This window comes from Bombyx mandarina, chromosome 25 (genome assembly GCF_030267445.1).
Source record: "Bombyx mandarina strain Sakado chromosome 25, ASM3026744v2".
NCBI lineage: Eukaryota > Metazoa > Arthropoda > Insecta > Lepidoptera > Bombycidae > Bombyx > Bombyx mandarina.
In genome coordinates this window covers 8,879,561-8,899,483 of record NC_143231.1, presented here as the reverse complement: position 1 = coordinate 8,899,483, position 19,923 = coordinate 8,879,561, and the positions used below count along the sequence as shown (strand labels likewise).

Sequence of the window (19,923 nt, the reverse complement as noted above, 5' to 3'; positions counted from 1 at the left end):
GCTCATTTCCTGGTTGTTTAGTAAATACATATGTATGTATCTATTTAAACATACATACTTGTACAGGGAATCCACGTTTGGGACCAGATGACTGTATGTGACTTGTCTGGGGATTATTATTAATAATTATACAGTATATTAGATATAGTTTATTGCATGATGGTATTAATTTTACAATTGTTGTTGGTTGCAATTGTACACATGTATGATATTAATTGAGTATATCTACAATCGGTTTCTAGTGAATGTTAATATAGAAAATCTAACTTCAGCATTCACATTATCAATAAACTCATAATCTTTAATGGTAAACCAGCGTGTGTAAGGTTATTATAGGATAATGCTCGTACATGAGTTTACAGTAGCGGTGAGCATTTGTGTGTATTACCTATTGTACCTTAGTATTTAGTACCATAGCATTTACTGGTGGTAGGACCTCTTGTGAGTCTGCCCGGGTAGGTACCACCACCCTGCCTATTTCAACCGTGATCCAGTAATGCGTTTCGGTTTGAAGGGTGGGGCAGCCGTCGTTACTATACTTGAGACCTTAGAACTTGTATCTCAAGGTGGGTGGCGCATTTACGTTGTGGATGTCTATGGGCTCCAGTAACCACTTAACATCAGGTGGGCTGTGAGCTCGTCCACCCATCTAAGCAATAAAAAAAAAAAAAAAAAAAAAGGTAGGCTGTGGGCTCCTTCATCCGTCCCGACCCGGCAGGCTGGTTCTGGTCCAGCGGGGTATTCCGGGACACCAGCGGCACCGTCTGGGCGGCCCGACGGGCTGCCGTACCGAGACGGCCGACGTTTCAGAGCCTTCGATTCGCCTCGAAGGCTCCGTCGGCTGGGCGTCCTTGGGGTGAGCCGCGCCGTCTGGTTGTAGTGTTGACCGCGGTAGCCCCCCTACCTCATCCGGGTTCTGACCTCGGAGGGGATCGGACGTCGGGTGTAAGAGTGCAGGGGAGTCGTTTAGTGGGTGGGCTCTAAAATCCTTGGGCCCGCGGTCTGCTCACAACACCATGCAGATCGTTGAGTCTCACATACCCCGCGCGCCCCTTTTGCGCGGGGACCTCGTAGGAGGTTCGGCCCTCTACCCGAAAAAAAAAAAAAAAAAAATGGGCTCCTTCATCCATCTAAGCAATAACAATAAAAATCACATTCAATGCTACTAATGTTTGGAAAAGAATGAATGGTCGAATTTATCAAATCTTAGCATTTCTTGCTTTAAATATGGAACAAGTAATGAACGTTCAGCTTTTGGTGTAGCTTTAAGAAGTACTAGCTAATAGCAGCGATCGGCGGTATGGCTTCCAGTACCATGATCGTGAATGATAACATTAAACAAGATACAATGGTCTCCCTGAGGCTTTTCTTTTTGTTTACGCTGACTTTATTCTTATGAACCTTCAAATTGAAACACATAGCCACTTTGCGACAGTACCGGGCGAGCTAATTATTGAGCGAGAGATTGTAGGGTATTCCCCACGCCATTAATTACGTAAAGGTGAGTGCTGTTCGATGAAGACTTCTTGATCTACACTGGGGTCCAATCTCAGCACCGCTTCTTATTCTCTCTCTAAAACATAATGTTTCAGCATCTGCACTATTAATCAATAGACAGTACGATCTTAGTACTTAAACATTTCCTCAAGTCGAGTCTAAAAATTTCCTCAAGTCGGGTCTACTACCAGTTTCGCTATCATTTTTTGGCGCTAAAAAGATTTATTTGTTGACGTAAGCGGCTATAAATTATTAAAGAACGTAATATGTTTTTTCTGTCTTCCTGAAATTACTAGATATGATTCTTGTAAACTTGATAAGGATGCCGATCATATCTACCTACTTGATACTGCTGATAAGCTTATCAATAAAACTCAGTTCCATATCAAATGTAGTGAAACTGAGTCACTCAACTTTCCTTTTCGTTTTTACATAATTATTTAATATCTAGTCTGTAAATCCTAATACTAAGTTGTGATTATAAATACTAGGTAGAATTCTCAGAGGTATTTAGAAATGTAAAATGGATCAAAAAAGATTAAGACATTAATTTTAAAGTTAACAGTTATAGCTTTTAGTACATTTTTTGGGGAATTTATTAATCGTTATTCGTCGTTAAAGGCGTGGTTTTGGCCTAAAATAGCAAAAAAACATTCCCATCTGGAGAGTACCATGAAAGCGACTGCGGGACTGCGATCGGCCACGGCAGGGAATACTAAAACTTAAAAGTCCGCACGGGTAGGCACCACCATCCTCTCGTTTCTTTCGTCAAGTAGCTATGCGTCTCCGGTACCATAACGCAGGAGAATTATCGTAGCCAGGTTCCGTTGAGTGTGATATATTCAATGTTGATATTTTATTTCATTACACGCAGAAGAAATCAACAGTATCTTGAAATCTAGCAGTTTGTTCCTCTTCTCATCCTTCGATAGGATGATCACGAGTGTGCCATAAGCGCCAACCATCTTCCCTATATAAATTTCAATTTTTACTATATTAAACTAACTTCAGCATTGTTTTTGTGAAATCAGAATAGATAAGACTAGTAAGTATCACACCGACAAGGTAATGGTTCAATTATTCTTGCACAATGACGAAAACGCACAAATCAAGCACAATTAAAATCATAACATGTTTTTTTACATTTTTTTTCCAATCAGTTTTGGATTCTCGTCATTTTGTCAATTATTAATCTTTTTTTTTTTAATCCAATTAAATTTACGCAATTCATTCTTAATATCTTTATGTGCGCGCAATACGAATACTATAACGCTAATCAACGCATTTACATCGAGAAATTACCGTACAAATTCATAGACACCACAACGTTAATGTCTTTTGCCTACTTTGAGACAATGTTTCTATTGGATTGGACGAAAGTCTATCGTGACATTCAAATTGAAAAGGTGCGATAGAACTGAGAGAGAGGGGACAACTAAGTAACAGATTAAGCCTTCGTAGCCCAGATTAAGTTAAAAAAGCCCAACCCATCTCTTCAACCCGAAGCTGTGTGGCTCTTGGGTGGCTTAACTAAATTAATATTAATTAAATCACTCTGTTCATCGTAACATTTGACCTTTATTTATCCTTATGCTCATGGACATCAGCTGAACGGCTGCCCATCGCTTAAGACTATTTTCAAACCAAAATGTTTAATTTTTTAAGAAATACTTTGTCAAAATCAAAATTAAGTTTCCTTTTGCGTACTGTATTCAAGCATATTGTGTATTTAATTGTAATGTTATTTAAGTGACTGCGTACCGACCTCGATGTGGTCTATAAATCCAGAAGACGCACAGTCAAGGCGACGATAAAGTTTTATAAATAGCTTATGTTAGTTTTGTTATTCTAATAACATTGAGTTTCAGTGAATTACAATAATTAAACATGGTAAATTACCTATTACAACCGTATTACCGGCGTTTTTTTTGCTTAGTTAGTCTTGTTTGTTGGGCCTGTTGGGTTGCGTATGGACCTTTGTAATTTCAGTCGACGTAGCCTAAAGGATAATACGTCCGATGCATTCGTATGTAGCGATGCATCGGCGTTCGAATCCCGCCGGCAGGTACCAATTTCTCCAATGAAATACGTACTTAACAAATGTTCACGATTGACTTCCTTAGTGAAAGAATACTCATAATATCATATTATTAGAGGCGACTTCCTCTTAAGTCAAAGTCGATGGGCGGAGCCATTGATGACGAGCACTCACGTGGACTCGTGACGTCATCTGGAGGGGCAACCGACCGACCAGCGGGGACATCACGCCACCTCGGATCACTTTTGCTAGCATCGCGCGCAGCGTTCACTTGTCTTAGATTTATTATTCTGTGTCGATCGTTCCTACCCACTTTTGTATTTTTTTAATTTATTTAAATTATTAAGCCGTTGCTAAAATCAGAAGTGGGATAGGGCTTGTGCCCTATCCGCTTTTGGGTTATCCTGGCGTACAGTTTGTTTTTAAAATTTGCATTAAATTAACAACGTAATGACCGATATACGTGTAACTGGAAGCAGGGTAGGAGGACGCTCGCATTCGCCGAATGTTCGAGACCAATTAGGAATAATATTGGCGCGTTTAATTGCTTAAAACTCAAATGTGAACGTTGCGCGTGAGTCGAGCCCGCTAGGGTCGTCTGCGACGCGTAGAAGACGCACGTCTCTCGACCGCGGACGGTGGTGGCGCCGGACCCGTGGTGGCGTTGGGAATCACATCACCGCCGCCGTCAGAGTCCCGCGCGTACGACGCTACAGACAGGATCATCGGAGCATTAAGTGCACTGTCCAAAGTAAGGTCGAAACATTTTTATATTTCTAATTTTGATCCCAGCGTTAATGATATCGATTCTTGGTGCGAAGTAGATTTTTTGTCGGATACCCTCTCATCAAATGTAATAAATCACCAAGTAACTAGGTCAACGACTTTATCACAACCGACCTTACGGTCTATTTTTATTGACGCGATAGAACATGCTCGAGACTGAATGCTCAGTTTCGATGGGTGGAAATAACATTCGAAGGGTACAAAATGTTACTAGTCGGCAACACACTCCATCAATACGTCAATTAGACAACAGTCCGACTGTCCAAGTCGGTGATCATATAAACGGGACGCCGTCTTGTTCCATCGCCGTGTCGATTGTACCCGCGTTTGAGAATAGATGTAAAATAGTTCCACCACGCGTTGTGACAATAAAGAGGCAACTACCACATCAGCACGGATGTTAACCGAATCCATTTGATTCGTAAATTCAGATCGAACTCATGGTTACCTTATTTCTAAGTTTTACCTTGCCGTGCAATACATAGACACATTGTGTAAGGAAGTAGAACGGGCTAGATCCTTAACTGGGAAGGCACCGAGTATTTGTCACGAGTTTTGGGCTGTCTTAAGAGTGATGAGCGTACTTGGTTACACGTGTGATTGTCTAGTGACCGGACGTGGGGTAACTTCGTAAAAGACTTTAAGCCGTTGGGTCCGCAAAAGTTTGACTATGCCAATATTCTTTATAATGCTATGCAATTAGCATCAGATTGCTTTGCATCATACGTCGAGTGGGCCAGGAGATCGTTGGTCTGTCTTAAGATGGTCAGAGGTCTGACTAACAAACTCGGAACTTTAATAATGATACGGGGCATAATGGGCCCTCTGGTTGACTCGCGAACGCTAGTCTACAGATTCACGATTTGATTTAATTTTTGGTGGAGGTCAGGTAAGGCCGAGTCCTCGTAGGGTTCAGGCACTAGTTGAGTCACCAGTGACGCGTAATGTCAAACATTCTTGGGGTTGACTGCATGCTTCCAGAGATTTACGTGGTAACATAGTTCACGTAGATGTTGTACCGTGGTAACATAGTTCACGCAGAGATTTACGTGGTAACATAGTTCACGCAGAGATTTACGTGGTAACATAGTTCACGTAGATGTTGTACCGTGGTAACATAGTTCACGCAGAGATTTACGTGGTAACATAGTTCACGCAGAGATTTACGTGGTAACATAGTTCACGTAGATGTTGTACCGTGGTAACATAGTTCACGCAGAGATTTACGTGGTAACATAGTTCACGTATATGTTGTGACGTGGTAACAAATTTCACGTAAAGGTGTGACGTGGTAACGCAGTTCACGTTACGAGTGTATTGGCTTGACATGTTAACTTGGCCATGTCAACCAGACTTTACTCTCACAGTATATTATACACCCGATATGGTAACAGTGCCATGTCGTCAGTACATCTAACGTAACTCAACAAGAACCTACTATACATGAACACACTGAAATGTGATGTAAAATGCTCACAAAAACTACTAACTTTTACTAATGGTACAAATGGTACCATGAGTACAAAAATCATGATGGTAATGCAAACAATCTATTTCTATGACGATATCATAGAACACCCCGATAGAAACGCTGTGCACACAGTGAGTCCTGCATCGTCAGAGATTGAAGACGGTCATGACATCGAGGTGAACGTGGACGTCCACCAGTCAGGAGAGGCCGTATTAGAGGCGACTTCCTCTTAAGTCAAAGTCGATGGGCGGAGCCATTGATGACGAGCACTCACGTGGACTCGTGACGTCATCTGGAGGGGCAACCGACCGACCAGCGGGGACATCACGCCACCTCGGATCACTTTTGCTAGCATCGCGCGCAGCGTTCACTTGTCTTAGATTTATTATTCTGTGTCGATCGTTCCTACCCACTTTTGTATTTTTTTAATTTATTTAAATTATTAAGCCGTTGCTAAAAATATAATAAAAATCAAACCCGTAAAATTATAATTTGCGTAATTAGTGGTGGAAGGATGTCTTGTGAGACCGCACGAGTAGGTACCACGACCCTGCCTATTTTTGCCATGAAGCAGTAATGCCTTTTGGTTTGAAGGGCGGGACAGCCAATAAGTTTGTCCACACATCTAAGCAATAAAAAAAACCAAAAAACCGGTAGTTCTGCTAGTAATATCTCATATTTTTGCTAGATTCGATATGGTCAGAGAGTTGCTTTTGTTCATATAGCGCTCGTGGTTTTAAAGTTGTGCCAAAGGGCTATGATTGGCATGGGGCCTTGGCTGTTATTTCTAGACAGATCTACTTCTCGGTACGGGTGGTTCTGCCGCATTCACCTCCCATCCTGGATGTCTGTACGTTAACCATGTAGGTGTCCAGGCGTAGGAATGGTCGATCGTGATGAAAGCGAATTTAATACGAATTAATTACTGTTATTACATTAAAACTGAGAAGTAACCACAAATGACGTATAAAAACGATTCTGTTTCATTCGTGCAAAGACACAAATTATTCAATTAACTAGGACTTAAATTCGAATGTATAAGCATTAACAAATGTAATAATAAGCAAAAAGTAATAGACATGCAATTGATCTTAAAAACAAATATAAAAAAAGTAATAAACATTAATAAAATTTACAATAGTATGATTTTAAATATCTATTCAAAATCATCAATAATGTATTTAAATATTTATTTAAACACATACACTTTTGTAAATTTGAACACACACACAAACATCCATCATAATTTTACTGTGAATAAATTAAATTCAAATTACTTGTCGTCGACACTGCTGCGTTGTCGTGTCTTTTTTTTCTAGAATTTGCTATTGAAAATACCTGCTTATTTGAAGTTTATGTTCTTAAATTTAATTGTAAGTAACTTATACAGTACATAAATAGTACTTCATGTGTATATAAAAACTAGTTTTTCCTGCTGTTTAAGGTACTAAAACTTTTTCTTTTCTGTCTTCAATAATTTTATTACAAATGGGTTATTTAATTTTCGATTTTCAAATTTTCGAAGAAAATTCCTACCCAACAAATAAGAAACGTTACTGTAACGTTACTGTAATATAGGTAACGAAAATAATTTTAGTACGAATATTTGATTTTCTGCCCCAGTTTGAGTGAGATACCTAATATTCAACAGATGCGCCCTCAATACGCCCAAAAACCATTATATTTAAATGATATAGCTATAACCCATTGACTAGCTAGTCATTTGAGCGACCAAGAAGTTTGTAACAAGGAAAACATCGAACCGAGCGATGACCGCGTGTGCTGACGTCAGAGATTCGAGGAAAACTCGCGAAGCCTGGAACTGACAACAGCGCTGCGCACGCGCACTTGATATTAGCGGCCATTAAATTGTTAAAACAGATTTGAAGCGTCTAAAATTGAATTTTATAATAAACATCACAAATTAACTTTAGTGTTAGTTTTATTGTACCAGTAGCAAAACCGATAAAGTATGTTTGAATTAAGAATAACTGTGTATTTGCAAGTATTTTTTAAACAGATCGCAGTATATGAATGTCGGAATGTTTCTCCTTAACGTTAATTGCTAAAAATAATAGAAGAGTTTTTAAAAAATCTAAACCAAGATAAATGATTTGGTCGTTAAATGTGTCCGTGTAACACGTAGGTAATAATTTCGCATCGTCTAACCTTGAATAGTGACATGTCGACTTGGCTCAAGGCGACCTGGTACCTACTGAAAACGTACAGCCAAAACTATAAGATTAAAATATAAAACGTTCGCAGATAAATTACTTTTGTAACATCGTCTTTTGGCTTGGAATCACAAAATTATTTATCTGTAATATAGTTAACAAAATCCATGTAAGTATTGGTAACATAATCACAGTGTTGGTTTTGTTTTTGTTAACTAAAATAAAAATATAGCTAAATAGGCACATTCACTTCGGTCGCAGACTCGTAATTGTTAGTGACCCTGATCATTGTCCGATCCGATTCACTCGTCGTAGTCAGTATCTTTGTTAAAGAGATTTCGCATTCAGAGTTGTCGGGATCTTCTTGTTTCTCTTTAGATTTCAGGAGATTTCATAGCTTAGATGCGCGTAAAACCTTTAACATAATAAATCTGTTAGCTTCAAGCGTTCGTATTTTCTCGTAGCGTAGTAGTAGAAGTAGATATGTAAAATAGCTTACATCCTGGTCTACCATAGGTTTAGCACCTCCTGTGAAAGGTGGACAGTAAAACTTTACGAGACTGGAAGTCCAATTGGAGCCAAGATTTTTTACGGCTAAGTGGAGGAGATAGGCGAGCCGTAACCTAGAGCCGTAAATTAAATTTGTAGTATAAAAAAAAAACAAAGTGGATAATGGTTACAAATTCCATAATCTCATAAAAATAACCGTAAAGTCCTTTAATTTTATTACTCGATGCAAACAGCTAGCCTTCCTAATGGTTATTGGCCAATTTCGTTCATGATATAAAACTATAAACAGACCCCATGCCTTTGTAATGTGTTGCTACCGATTTATAGATTGTTTTATAATTATAAAGTGCGATCATATATAAAATGTATTATAAAATTGTAGCTAAAGAATAAATAAGTTTTAAATTTTATTGATATGCATTGAAGAAACTTCATAATTTTTCAGTAATATGAAATACTTAAATAGGATAAGAAGACAGTAATGAAAAAAGAAAAAAAGAAAATTGCTGGGCTCTTTTTTATATGAAGAATTTACACTTACATCTTGTGATAGTTTCTTTTTTATAATTATATTGTATTGTTCAATTCTCAGGTAAAACAGTAAAACTAGAAACCGAACTGTTGAATTCAGAAAATTAATTACGTAGCTAGCTATTAAAAGTAGCTTGTACTTGTACATTCTTAGTAAATTGTATTTCAATTACATATACATATTTTATGTATTACGCTCAAAAATGACAGCCATTGCTGGTTTTAGTTGGTACAATCACTGAATTGCCAAGTAAAAGAAATTACTACTTCTCAACAATCTGTCCTTAGTAGTAGCTCGATTTTTCTTCTTGCGTCACTCCACTACGTATAAGGAGAGAGTATCGTTCTGCTTAATGTTGCCAAGAATAAATCATGCGTTTCAAATTTTAGATAAGGATTAGACCTCCTTGCAATTTCTCTGTCTTATGTGCCAGTGTTAACTGTTAAGATGTGTCTCCTATGACTTAAGCACTAGGCGGGATGTGAGCTCGTTGGATCACGTACGCTAATAAAGAATATTTAACGGTCTGTTCTGTCATGCTAGAAATATCGTCGATAAGAAAATTTCCTGTTGGTTTCTGGGTAATATCTTAAAAAAAGAAATTTGATATTAAGGCGAAGTTGTAAAATTATTGTATTGTCATCGATGTCTTTATGCGTATGGAAATTTTTCAATTAATCGGACGTCTTGAAATTGTTGAAAATGAAGTTCAAAGACTTCGTTACATAAAAACAAACATATCTACATACGAAGCTGATTAAATCGTGTTAATAAAGGGCACGTGTTAAAATGTGTGGCTTAAATTATTCACTCGACCCTTGAACCCCCATTTCGTAGAAGCAGTGTTTCGAATGGAAAGCGTCGATCGCGTGATTACATGCTTCGGCTTTATACCCTTGAACCGAAGCTATTACGCGTTAGAATTTCTATCCAATACTAATTTTGTGAAGCAAATAAAATAGATAATATTTAATTACTCGTGGAAACAGGGGATTTTCGGTATAAATGCCGGAGGTTTTTTTATAATATTATATAATAAATATTTAGAAACAATCACACCACGTGAACTGGTCCCGTGGTAAGTTCGTATAGAACTTGTGTTAAGCCTTGTTCGCACTAGGCGAGTTTTTAGTCGAGTACCGAGTAATTTAGTGGCTAAACTACTCGCTACTCGCCCGATAAAAATAGAACAAAATGGATTGACTTGACTAAATTATTTACTAACCTATTCGACTAAATTTTTGGTTTCAGACATATTTAACTACTGAATTACTCAGTACTCGACTAAAATACTCGCCTAGTCCGAACAAGGCTTTACAGATACCAGATAAAGGAAACAAATTTAAGATTTTTATTATACACATACATTTAATTAATATAGGTACATCCATAATCCTGGAAAAGACATTTTTATATTTATCACACAAATATCTTCCCTTGCCGGGATTCGAACCCGCGACCCCCTTGTGTAGTGACCATGTCACTTACCACTACACCAGACGACCGTTAATTGCATTGTTATGAATATAATTTGTACCAGAACAAACAGGTAACTAGTTAACCAAAAGGAAAACGTTATGAAAACGTCGTTGCGACTTTAGGGAAAAAATATGTTCTAATCATTGTTTACTACTTAAATTGTTTTGGGTCAGTTTCCACGAAAAAGATGTACATGTTATTATGTAGTTCGAAATTGATTACTTATTATAAATCGAGTGTTCGGTGACCAATCAGCTTGTCAGACAGCGTGGTACCAGAGTCGCGCGTGTAGTTACTCATGTACGAAAGCTTCAATCCGCGTCTTCATTGATCGATACAAAGTGGACCTTATGTGTACTATCTTTAGTGCTTTCATCGGGTTTTGCATTTGTGTATTTTTTATTAGCGATCGATCGCAGTTTTAACAATTCACAAACTAACCGATGCTATAAGAAAATTAAATTATTGTGTGCAATTTTTAAAATTGAATTGTGAATTTTCCAATTTTTCAATCGTATCGCCTGCCACAGCAACGGAGTACATCTCTATTTCCTGGAACCATTTCGCAGATTGGCGTTTCGGAAAATTTTCCGAATCCCTCCACAGCATTTCCCGTGAACTATGACTTGTCCTTCTTCAGACTAGTTTCAAGATTTCTTAATGGTATGTAGCGGCTTGGCTGTGCCCCCGAAATTGGTGATGTCCGTGAGCATCTTAGATGCTCCAGCGTAAATAGGGTCGTCTGAGCCAAATAAAAAAAAATCGGTCAGAAATTTATTAGAACAGTTACTGTGAATAATGTTTTGACGTCACAATCTGAACCTTGACTTTCTGTAGATTTTCAAAACTGTTGGGTTTATCAAGAATTACCATTTTTATGGATAAAGATAGACTTTAAAGTGTTTTATAACGTGTCCATTAGCTGGAGTAGGTTACAGTGCTATATTAAACATAAGAAAATGTTGCTGAGCTCTTTGTTTGAATAACTAACGTGAGTGTTGATATCTATATCATTGTTTATCGGCCAAGAGTTAAACGGTCCCCTTTATAGTCTTGTTTAGTTACGTGCCCATAACAAAGAGTGTTCAAAAATGGATTTCAAAAAACGAGCTATCTAAACATACAAGTAATATAGTAGTCACAAAGAATTATCACATAATTGATTTCGTTACATTGAATGATTCATTCTTCTTGTAATCGTTTTCGTAATATTGTTACATTAATATCTAGTGCATACTGGTTTTTCTACCCTATTGTCCTCTCTCTAGGGATTGAATCACTTACCTTTCTGTCTATGTAACTGTGTCGACTTTTGTTTTAGTAACTAAACAGAATTCCTTATAGGTAACTTGCGTCTACAAAACAATCATTGTATTCAATTACGAGCTATTATTTAAATGGAATGTTATTTGCATCGAGCACTAGTTCATTCGTCGAGTACACGATTGTTAACTGGAAAAATTTAAATCGTCGCGAAATAATAACTTTCTCTAGTTTTGTAATTTTGCCAAATGATACAATCTCATCATACAAAATATTTACTTCTGGTGTCATAGTGAAAATATTCATTGAATCAGAGCGATTCCTCGGATTCGTTCGAATAACAGTAAAAGCGTTTGGCTCGGTGTCCGAAATTTTTAGAATAGTTCAACATAAGACGTTTCGATTTCGAAGTGTAATAACGCGCGTGCGCAGTCCCGCTGCCCGCGACATACAAAACCGGCCACAAACGCGCGAACTGACTCAGTCTGATATAAAACGCTCTAGCTACGCGTACGTTTAGGTTGACACAAACTTCGTGGTATGACTCACACTCTTATCAAACAGTGAATTGTCACGCTGCACCTGAAAGAGAAATTTGTTTTGTGATATTCGCGCGCCCTCAGCGGGTAGTAGTAGTTTTGGACAGTTTTTGTGGAAAGCAGCCTTCATGTCGCAGTTGGTGCCCTACCATCTCCTCAGCGGCGAGCTGCAAGACGACAGTCTAATGTTCGCAACCATGTTCGATTACCAAACAGAAGATTATGCAAAATCGGTGGTGAGTTTCGCGGATTATACAACATCCAAAATCTTAGTTGAATATATAAAAAAAAAATATCTTTATACTAGTTTTGTAACAATGTTAACAACTTTCACGATTATTAGCACAATTTCGTTGGCGTAATGAAACATTATAATTTTGAAAATGTTTGCGTGATTAGGATAATTGTAAATGAACGGCGACTCTTCTTAATGTTTAAAATAATCATTTGAACACAAATATTAGTTGAGCATTGTCAGAGAAAATTTATAATTTTATTCCTTAATTAATTTGTCGTAAATGTTTCCTGTCACTTTACGGTATTAAACATCAGTTCGTTATTGTGCAATAAGGACAGAAGATAAATGTTAGATTATTAATTAGTTATTGATTTTCAAAGAAAGTTTCCTTATTTATTCGTAGATAGTTTTCTAAGTTATAGAACTATGCAGATTCAACATTGAATATTTTAGATACGATAAAAAAAAAAACAATTTATTCCAGTTTCAATAACTAAGTTATAAAGTATTTTATTAACTATAAATAGTGAATGATCTCACGTGTTTAAATAACGTTTTGTTCGAAAGGAATGCTTGAGTACATGAAATATTATTTTGTTAGTTTCTCACAGTACACCGGTAGATGGCGTTGAGTGTTTTACAAACAGTAAATCGCTCGTAATCAACCGATAAATTACATCAGATTAGAGAGATAGCAGCCGATAAGTATTTTTTTGTCATACGTTTGAATCAGGTCTACTATTGGCAGTTCCAGTATAATATCTTTACTTTTAACCGAATTACGTGCGATGCGTGATGTTATGACGTCACTAATATAATTAATTCTCCGCCTATTCAGCTACTTGTTTTTGCAAATCATTTTTTTTCTTTCAAGTATTTGAAAATAGTGTTCGAGTACCGACCCAGTTACGTGTTGTTATCGTGAATTTCATTAAAATTGCCCGGTCACTGTTAATAACCCCCCGAATTGTATGTCAACAATTTTAGCTGAATATTTGAGTAGGTAAAACTTATTAAATACAATGGTCGAAGTCAAAGGTCGAATTTCGTCTGACGACTCGCCCGATTCATCCCACTTCAAAAAAGTTTATTTATAGTGAAATAAATATTGTACTTATTTAGATTTACAACTAAAGTATATTTATTGTAGTACAATGCATTTTTTCGAGTAGCTTAAAAGAAGTATTTATGCCTAGATTCCAATTCAAATCTTAAATAATAAAATTGTTTAACGCAATGCTTAGTTCTTCGAGTTATTGCCAGTACATCCTCATTGTACATTGGTACTAATCGTATATATTAATTGCCTTCACTCAATTTTCGTACATAAGGTAAACCGCTCCCACATAAGCTGCCCTTAAATCTTCAATGTCTCAACGTGATTCGGGATTTGGTAACCGCATAATATCAAGCTCTAAAAATGATTTTAAATCATGTCCACTGGTTATTCAAATAATAATAATAAATAATTTGTAAGGAATTGTCACGTTGTCACGTTACTGAGGTTTGGGAATTATCATTACTAGTTCGATTAACGTCACAAACCACAAAACATGTTTGCTTTCAAAGACGTGTTACTAATACCATGCATGAATGAAAACCTTGGATTTTCCCAGCCGCACTGACATGTGCTCACCACACACAACACTACGCCTACTACTACTAACTTAACTAACTAAACGAAATAATATAATAAATTCGATATCAGTAATAACTATATTACGATCATGGAACGTTCTAGAGGCAAAACAAATCTCAAAGGATCTGATAAACGTGTATGTCAGTTGCGTAAGTAACCGGATTTGCCAGGCTGCAGCCGCGGCGTTGTTGGTAACCTTTCCGAGGCGAAAACGTCAAGTCCGGCCGACTTGACCTACATCGTGTGCTTGTGAAATTTCTCCGACCCGACTACTTCCAAGAACGCACGTACATAGGTACATTTAGGGAATCCCCGCACGCCGCCTCAACAAACGTAACCTCGCCTCTTTACCTGCTTCACGAATTTTTCGCAACAACAATTCTAGTTTAAAACCAAACAATGAATTGATGACGTTGATTTGAATAAGCGGAACAATGCGTAACACATTGTCAGGTAAACTGCGTTTTATTTAAACGCGTACTTTATGCAGCGTCGAATTCAAGTAATGATTGACCTTGTTGACTCTGACAGATGGGGCTTATTGATGCTATAGACGAGCCACGTCGCCTCGTGTACAATTCAGGCCGGACGTAGGCAATTTGTTTTAATTGTGATCGCGTAATCGCCACAAGATGCCGTTAAGATATTCCCTTGACCCATTGAAGGCGACTAAATATGGATCATAGTAAAATTAATAGTAACGTATTGATTGATAAACTAACTAAACATCGATTAGGGTAACTCTCAGTTCTTGGCGATGTTTTCCGAGAATAGTGTGACTCATCGGAGTCTCTTTGCCTACTTGCAAATCGGAAGTTAAACAATTTTCGTACATTCTTAATATATTTCGATGTCTACTAGCACATGCTTATGAAGCAATGCTCTTTGAATAATTACGTCACCTTATACAATTATTTTAATTAAAATTTTATCTGTACAGTTTTTTTTAAAGATGACCATTGCTGTTTTGATATGTATATTTTTAATGCAGAGATTGCAAATCAATCGAAAATACCCCGACACGTTTTGTTACGTGTCTTATTTTTATCTTCTTGAGATATATTTTCCCTTTTATACTTTAATACCTGGTCGTCGTCTGAGTTACGTTGTGCAATATAGGTAGAAAAATCACGTCTCGAACACCTGCGTGGTTAAAACGTGACGTCATTTACAAAGAACGCTTCGGCTGCCGTTTGTGAAATTTCTTGTTTCATGTATTTTACTAATGTTCGTGGCTCAAGTAAAACAGCTGTGGTTTATTTATTTACTGTTTTTCTTTTTCTTTTTTACATATTATTAACGATGAAATATTGCTGGGAATTGACGGAAAATTTGCATTAAAAAGAGTTGCTTGGATTAGGTAATTAATTAACTTTTTTATTTATCTATATACATATATAAAAATGAATTGCTGTTCGTTAGTCTCGCTAAAACTCTAGAACGGCTGAACCGATTTGGCTAATTTTGGTCTTGAATTATTTGTCGAAGTCCAGAGAAGGTTTAAAAGGTAGATAAATATGAAAATTCTCCGAATTAAATAAAGTTTAGGTCTTTTATTTATCGATTGAGGCACTACGAAGTCTGCCGGGTCAGCTAGTTTATTATAAAAATATATAGACTTTGTTTTGTATTCACTTCAACCGGTTTTTCTGCGTCTTGTTTCGATTGAATTGGTATGTCCATATTTGAATTAGTAAAGTAATTGCCTATCAAAACGTTTGGCTGTATAAAAAAGACATGCCATAAATCTTTTCAAAATACAACTATGTAATTAATTATAAGTAAACATTTATCTGAACACGAAAATTTGTCAGCAGGGCCGTTTTTTTGTTGTTCTTTTTTTTCCAGGGCTTGTCATAAAACACTGATCATTAAAGGTAGCCATAGAAAGTAATAAACTTGTTAGTCTTACCCTCGAGTGGCGTCAGTGAAGACAAAAGTAGACAATTGTCTACATGAGATAACCGACGGTCATTCTCGGCAATTACTGTAAAGTGTTTTTCTTTTGTGCCTCCGAATACCTAGTTTGAGTGGTCTTCGGATAAAACGTAACATACCTATGCTTTACGACAGTTTAAAAAATAAATAAAAACTTTTAAATTCGCATTTTCATTTATGTTGAATATTATGGTTTTGTGCAGCAGTGCTAACAGCGGATCGAAAACGCGACTCACAGAGATCAGGCGAGAAACTTAGTTGGTGGTGTCTTGTATGGGCCAGACGTACTAATAAACGATGATAATAAAATAATTTAATAATTATCATCTTTGTATCGACTACTAGGTCTGTTGCAAATCATTTTGGGATGGGATCAAAGTGTGTTGATTTTAAACTAGAATTATTTGTTATTGACAAAAACTAGACACGTCGTGTATATAAGATGTTTGTGCTGTTCATCGGAATGATATACATAATCTAAATATAATTATAGTTATAATACCATAAGTTTACGATAGGTGCATGCGTGTAGTTTAAACATATACTTTTTTTTTTCTTTAGCTATCTATAGTCACAGCACAGGGTGATTATGTAGGCCTAATGTAATTGAAAAGTACCTAATGTTGATAATACTAACGTCTTTACTAAAGTATGGGAAAGAAATACAAATCACTTGACAGTTTTATTGTTTAGATGGCTGCATGAATTCACGGTCCACCTGGTGTTAAATGTTTATCCAGAGCCCATGGACATCAACAACGTAAATGACACTAATATTAGTTATAAATTTTAGTTTTATAATTCAACGACTGCTTCACAGCAGATATATTATGCAAGGTCGCCTACCCTTGCGATCTAATAAAATACCCGTCACAACAATATCAAATCGTCAATATTTTATTAAAAACTAGCTGACCCGGCAGACTTTGTGGTACCTCAATCGATAAACAAAAGACCTAAACTTTTGTATAAAAGAAACTTAAAACAAACAAAAGGAATCCGTCCGACGGGGGACACATAAAAGTAAAAACAAAATTGTTATTTTTATTTAATTCCGAGCATTTTCATATTTATCTACCTTTTAAACCTTCTCTGGACTTCCACAAATAATTCAAGACCAAAATTAGCCAAATCGGTCCAGCCGTTCTAGAGTTTTAGCGAGACTAACGAACAGCAATTCATTATATATTTATTCCACATTCGAAAATTTGAAACGTATTTCTCCGGCCTCTTTTCGTGTATCCATCAAATTTGACGGGCCACTTTAACCCCATTTAGAGAGAAGCGGTCACGTAATAAGTTTGTCAGGGCACTTTGTCAGGCGTTGTAAGCTGTCACTGGTAGTAAGTCACTGCGCCCGCGCACGTTTCTCACTCCATAGCTCTACCACCCACGTAGCCTCAAACGACGCCATAAACACCAATAATATTACACTCCTAATATCAATATTCTCGGATTGCACTTTCACTGGTTAGTTATAAACCAATAAACGTTTTGTCTCTCTGTGTTCAAAAAATGCGAATGGTGTTATTTACGAATAAGTCGTCTTGCATAATGATTATATTTATTTTAAGAAGATTAAGAAAAATAAAATCTCTTTTTTTTATTTAAAACCAAAATAGTGAAGCGGGAAAATCATAGATTGCTAAATATATTTGTTAGTTTGATGTCCTGTTTAAGCCAACCGACAGAACGGTGAATAAAGCAAATTATCCTCTAATAGCTTCCTGTTTGTTTAAAATGGTTAAAATAAAAAAAAAATTAGAATACCTTCTGTTGTTTTTTGTTTACCATGTCTTGCGTTTCACTAACTTTTTTATTATTTAGCCTTTATTATTTCTCAACCCATTGAAATGCAACCTATAGGTATCAAATGCTCGTCCAAGCTAAATTAAAATACATCACCAAAAATATATTGTAAAAGGACTTTCCAGCCGTCGTGGACACTAACATATATGTATAGGCAAGTATCATAAAGATCTTAATACTTAAATTCTAGTGCGTGACAACAAAATATTTAGTTTCATATCGTGTATTACATTTTCTCTTTTGTTTTGTCTAGAACATTTTTTTTCTAAAGATGAAAGTTAAATAATAGAATTCGTCGATTGCCAATAAACAATGAAAAATGACAAAAAATGGAGAAAAAGGCACGGAACTGTTTTGTCCTTGCCTATTGTACTGAAAAAATGTAGATAGTGTACTAATTTCTGTGTCTGTTCGACAATTGTCCGAAAATATAGTTAAGTCAGATAATTTATTGCACTAGAGGTCCCGCAGTAGTCGAAATTCGACTATAATTAATTGGAATTGTGAGTTTGTACACTATTATGATTGTATTTTATACTTCTATAATCACAAATTTCGCCAAGACTACACTATAAAAAATATTAACAAAGGCAAACAATATTTAATGTATTCTCAATTTGACAACAGACGCCAAGAACAAAAGTTCGACAGTAAATAGTATTATAGTATGCATGCGTGTGTGCGTCAAATACATGGTATGTAGTGTGTGTAAGTTTTTCTTTATTGATTTAATGTATCTTTTATGCATTATTTTAAAAAAATATTAGCATTGTGCACTTCTTCTCTATATTCTCTATAAGTGTGGAACATTTCATACTCCTCCGTCTGCGCAATTTTCGTAAAAAGGGATACAAAGTTTTTGCTTCACGTATTAATATATAGATTGAACCAATATCGTCGCCGCGATTATAGCGTAATTCAAAAAGTTGATTCTCTGACATCTACTGAGTAAATTGATGTAAGTTTAGCATGTATTCACTGTAAAAATTTAATACCTTATTGTATTTTACAAATGATACATTTGGAATATTTAAATTTCTGCATTTGATACTTCGTTGTTTGTACAAAAAAAATTTATGAGTGGATAGTTTTGAACGAATCCAGAAATAACGTTTTGCATACAAACTTTTTACCATTTTGGTAATCCAAAATATATTGCATAGATGGGTGGAAGTCTAAAATTTCAACTTTATATTTATACCTATACAAAATCATTATCAAACAGCCATTCAGTGGCAAGTATTTAGTTTAGAGATGATATATCTGTGGGATTTATATTTTTAAACTTTTGCTATCATATTTAACGGGAACACTTGAAAATAAAAAAGATGACAGATTACAATGAAGTCATAAATTCGTGCCAAATATCCCGCAGACTTCTTACGTTACGACAGAGCGGCATTGTAAATAATTGCTTCTTTAGAAATTACGGAACGGCGGCCCGTTAAAACTGTTAAGATCCCTGTAGGTTGAGCCCGATGTGGGTACAGAATGAGTCATATCTCAGGATCGCCTCGCATTCCGTCGGACATTCTTTCAATACCGATCTCGAACCGATATCTCCTTTTGGAACATTTTCTATTTCATTTTCCTTATATAATTTTCAATCGATATCATAAAACGATTCATAGTTTATTAAACAAAGCCGTTAGCGTATGGCATAGCGAGCTTTAATTTTCTTTGTTCTCAAAACGATAATAATAACGTCGCAATTACAATCATGGAGCTGATATTTACAACAGCTGCATAGTCCTTGTTCCGGTTATGGGCAAGAATCGTGCCTGCAGCCGCTTAGATTGCTGACATTTTCCACGTTTCCGCTTTGGATGCTATATTAATACATGTCCCGCGTAACATAATTACCGTTTTTTTATAAATCCGTACTCAAGAATATTACGATTAGTATAAATGATGTGTAAATCTTAATATCCGAGGATTACAAGATATTTAGCTATAAAACTAGCTAAGCTAAGCTAAATATGAAAGCTCACGATATGATATACCTATCTA

The 19,923-nt window shown here is 36.3% G+C and overlaps 1 protein-coding gene across 2 annotated transcripts in view; it reads left to right on the top strand.

The window, feature by feature from the left end:
• kay (transcription factor kayak) overlaps window positions 1-19,923 on the top strand; it is a 41,013-nt gene that overhangs the window by 1,286 nt on the left and 19,804 nt on the right. Inside the window, exon 1 of one of the 2 annotated variants that reach the window (XM_028184925.2) lies at window positions 12,168-12,525. The exons of the other annotated variant lie outside the window; for it this stretch is intronic. Within the exon in view, the coding sequence (XP_028040726.1) occupies window positions 12,418-12,525 (108 nt within the window). The 5' untranslated portion in view covers window positions 12,168-12,417. Of the gene's footprint in view, window positions 1-12,167; window positions 12,526-19,923 lie in introns of those variants that run through there. 2 annotated transcript variants of the gene reach the window in all.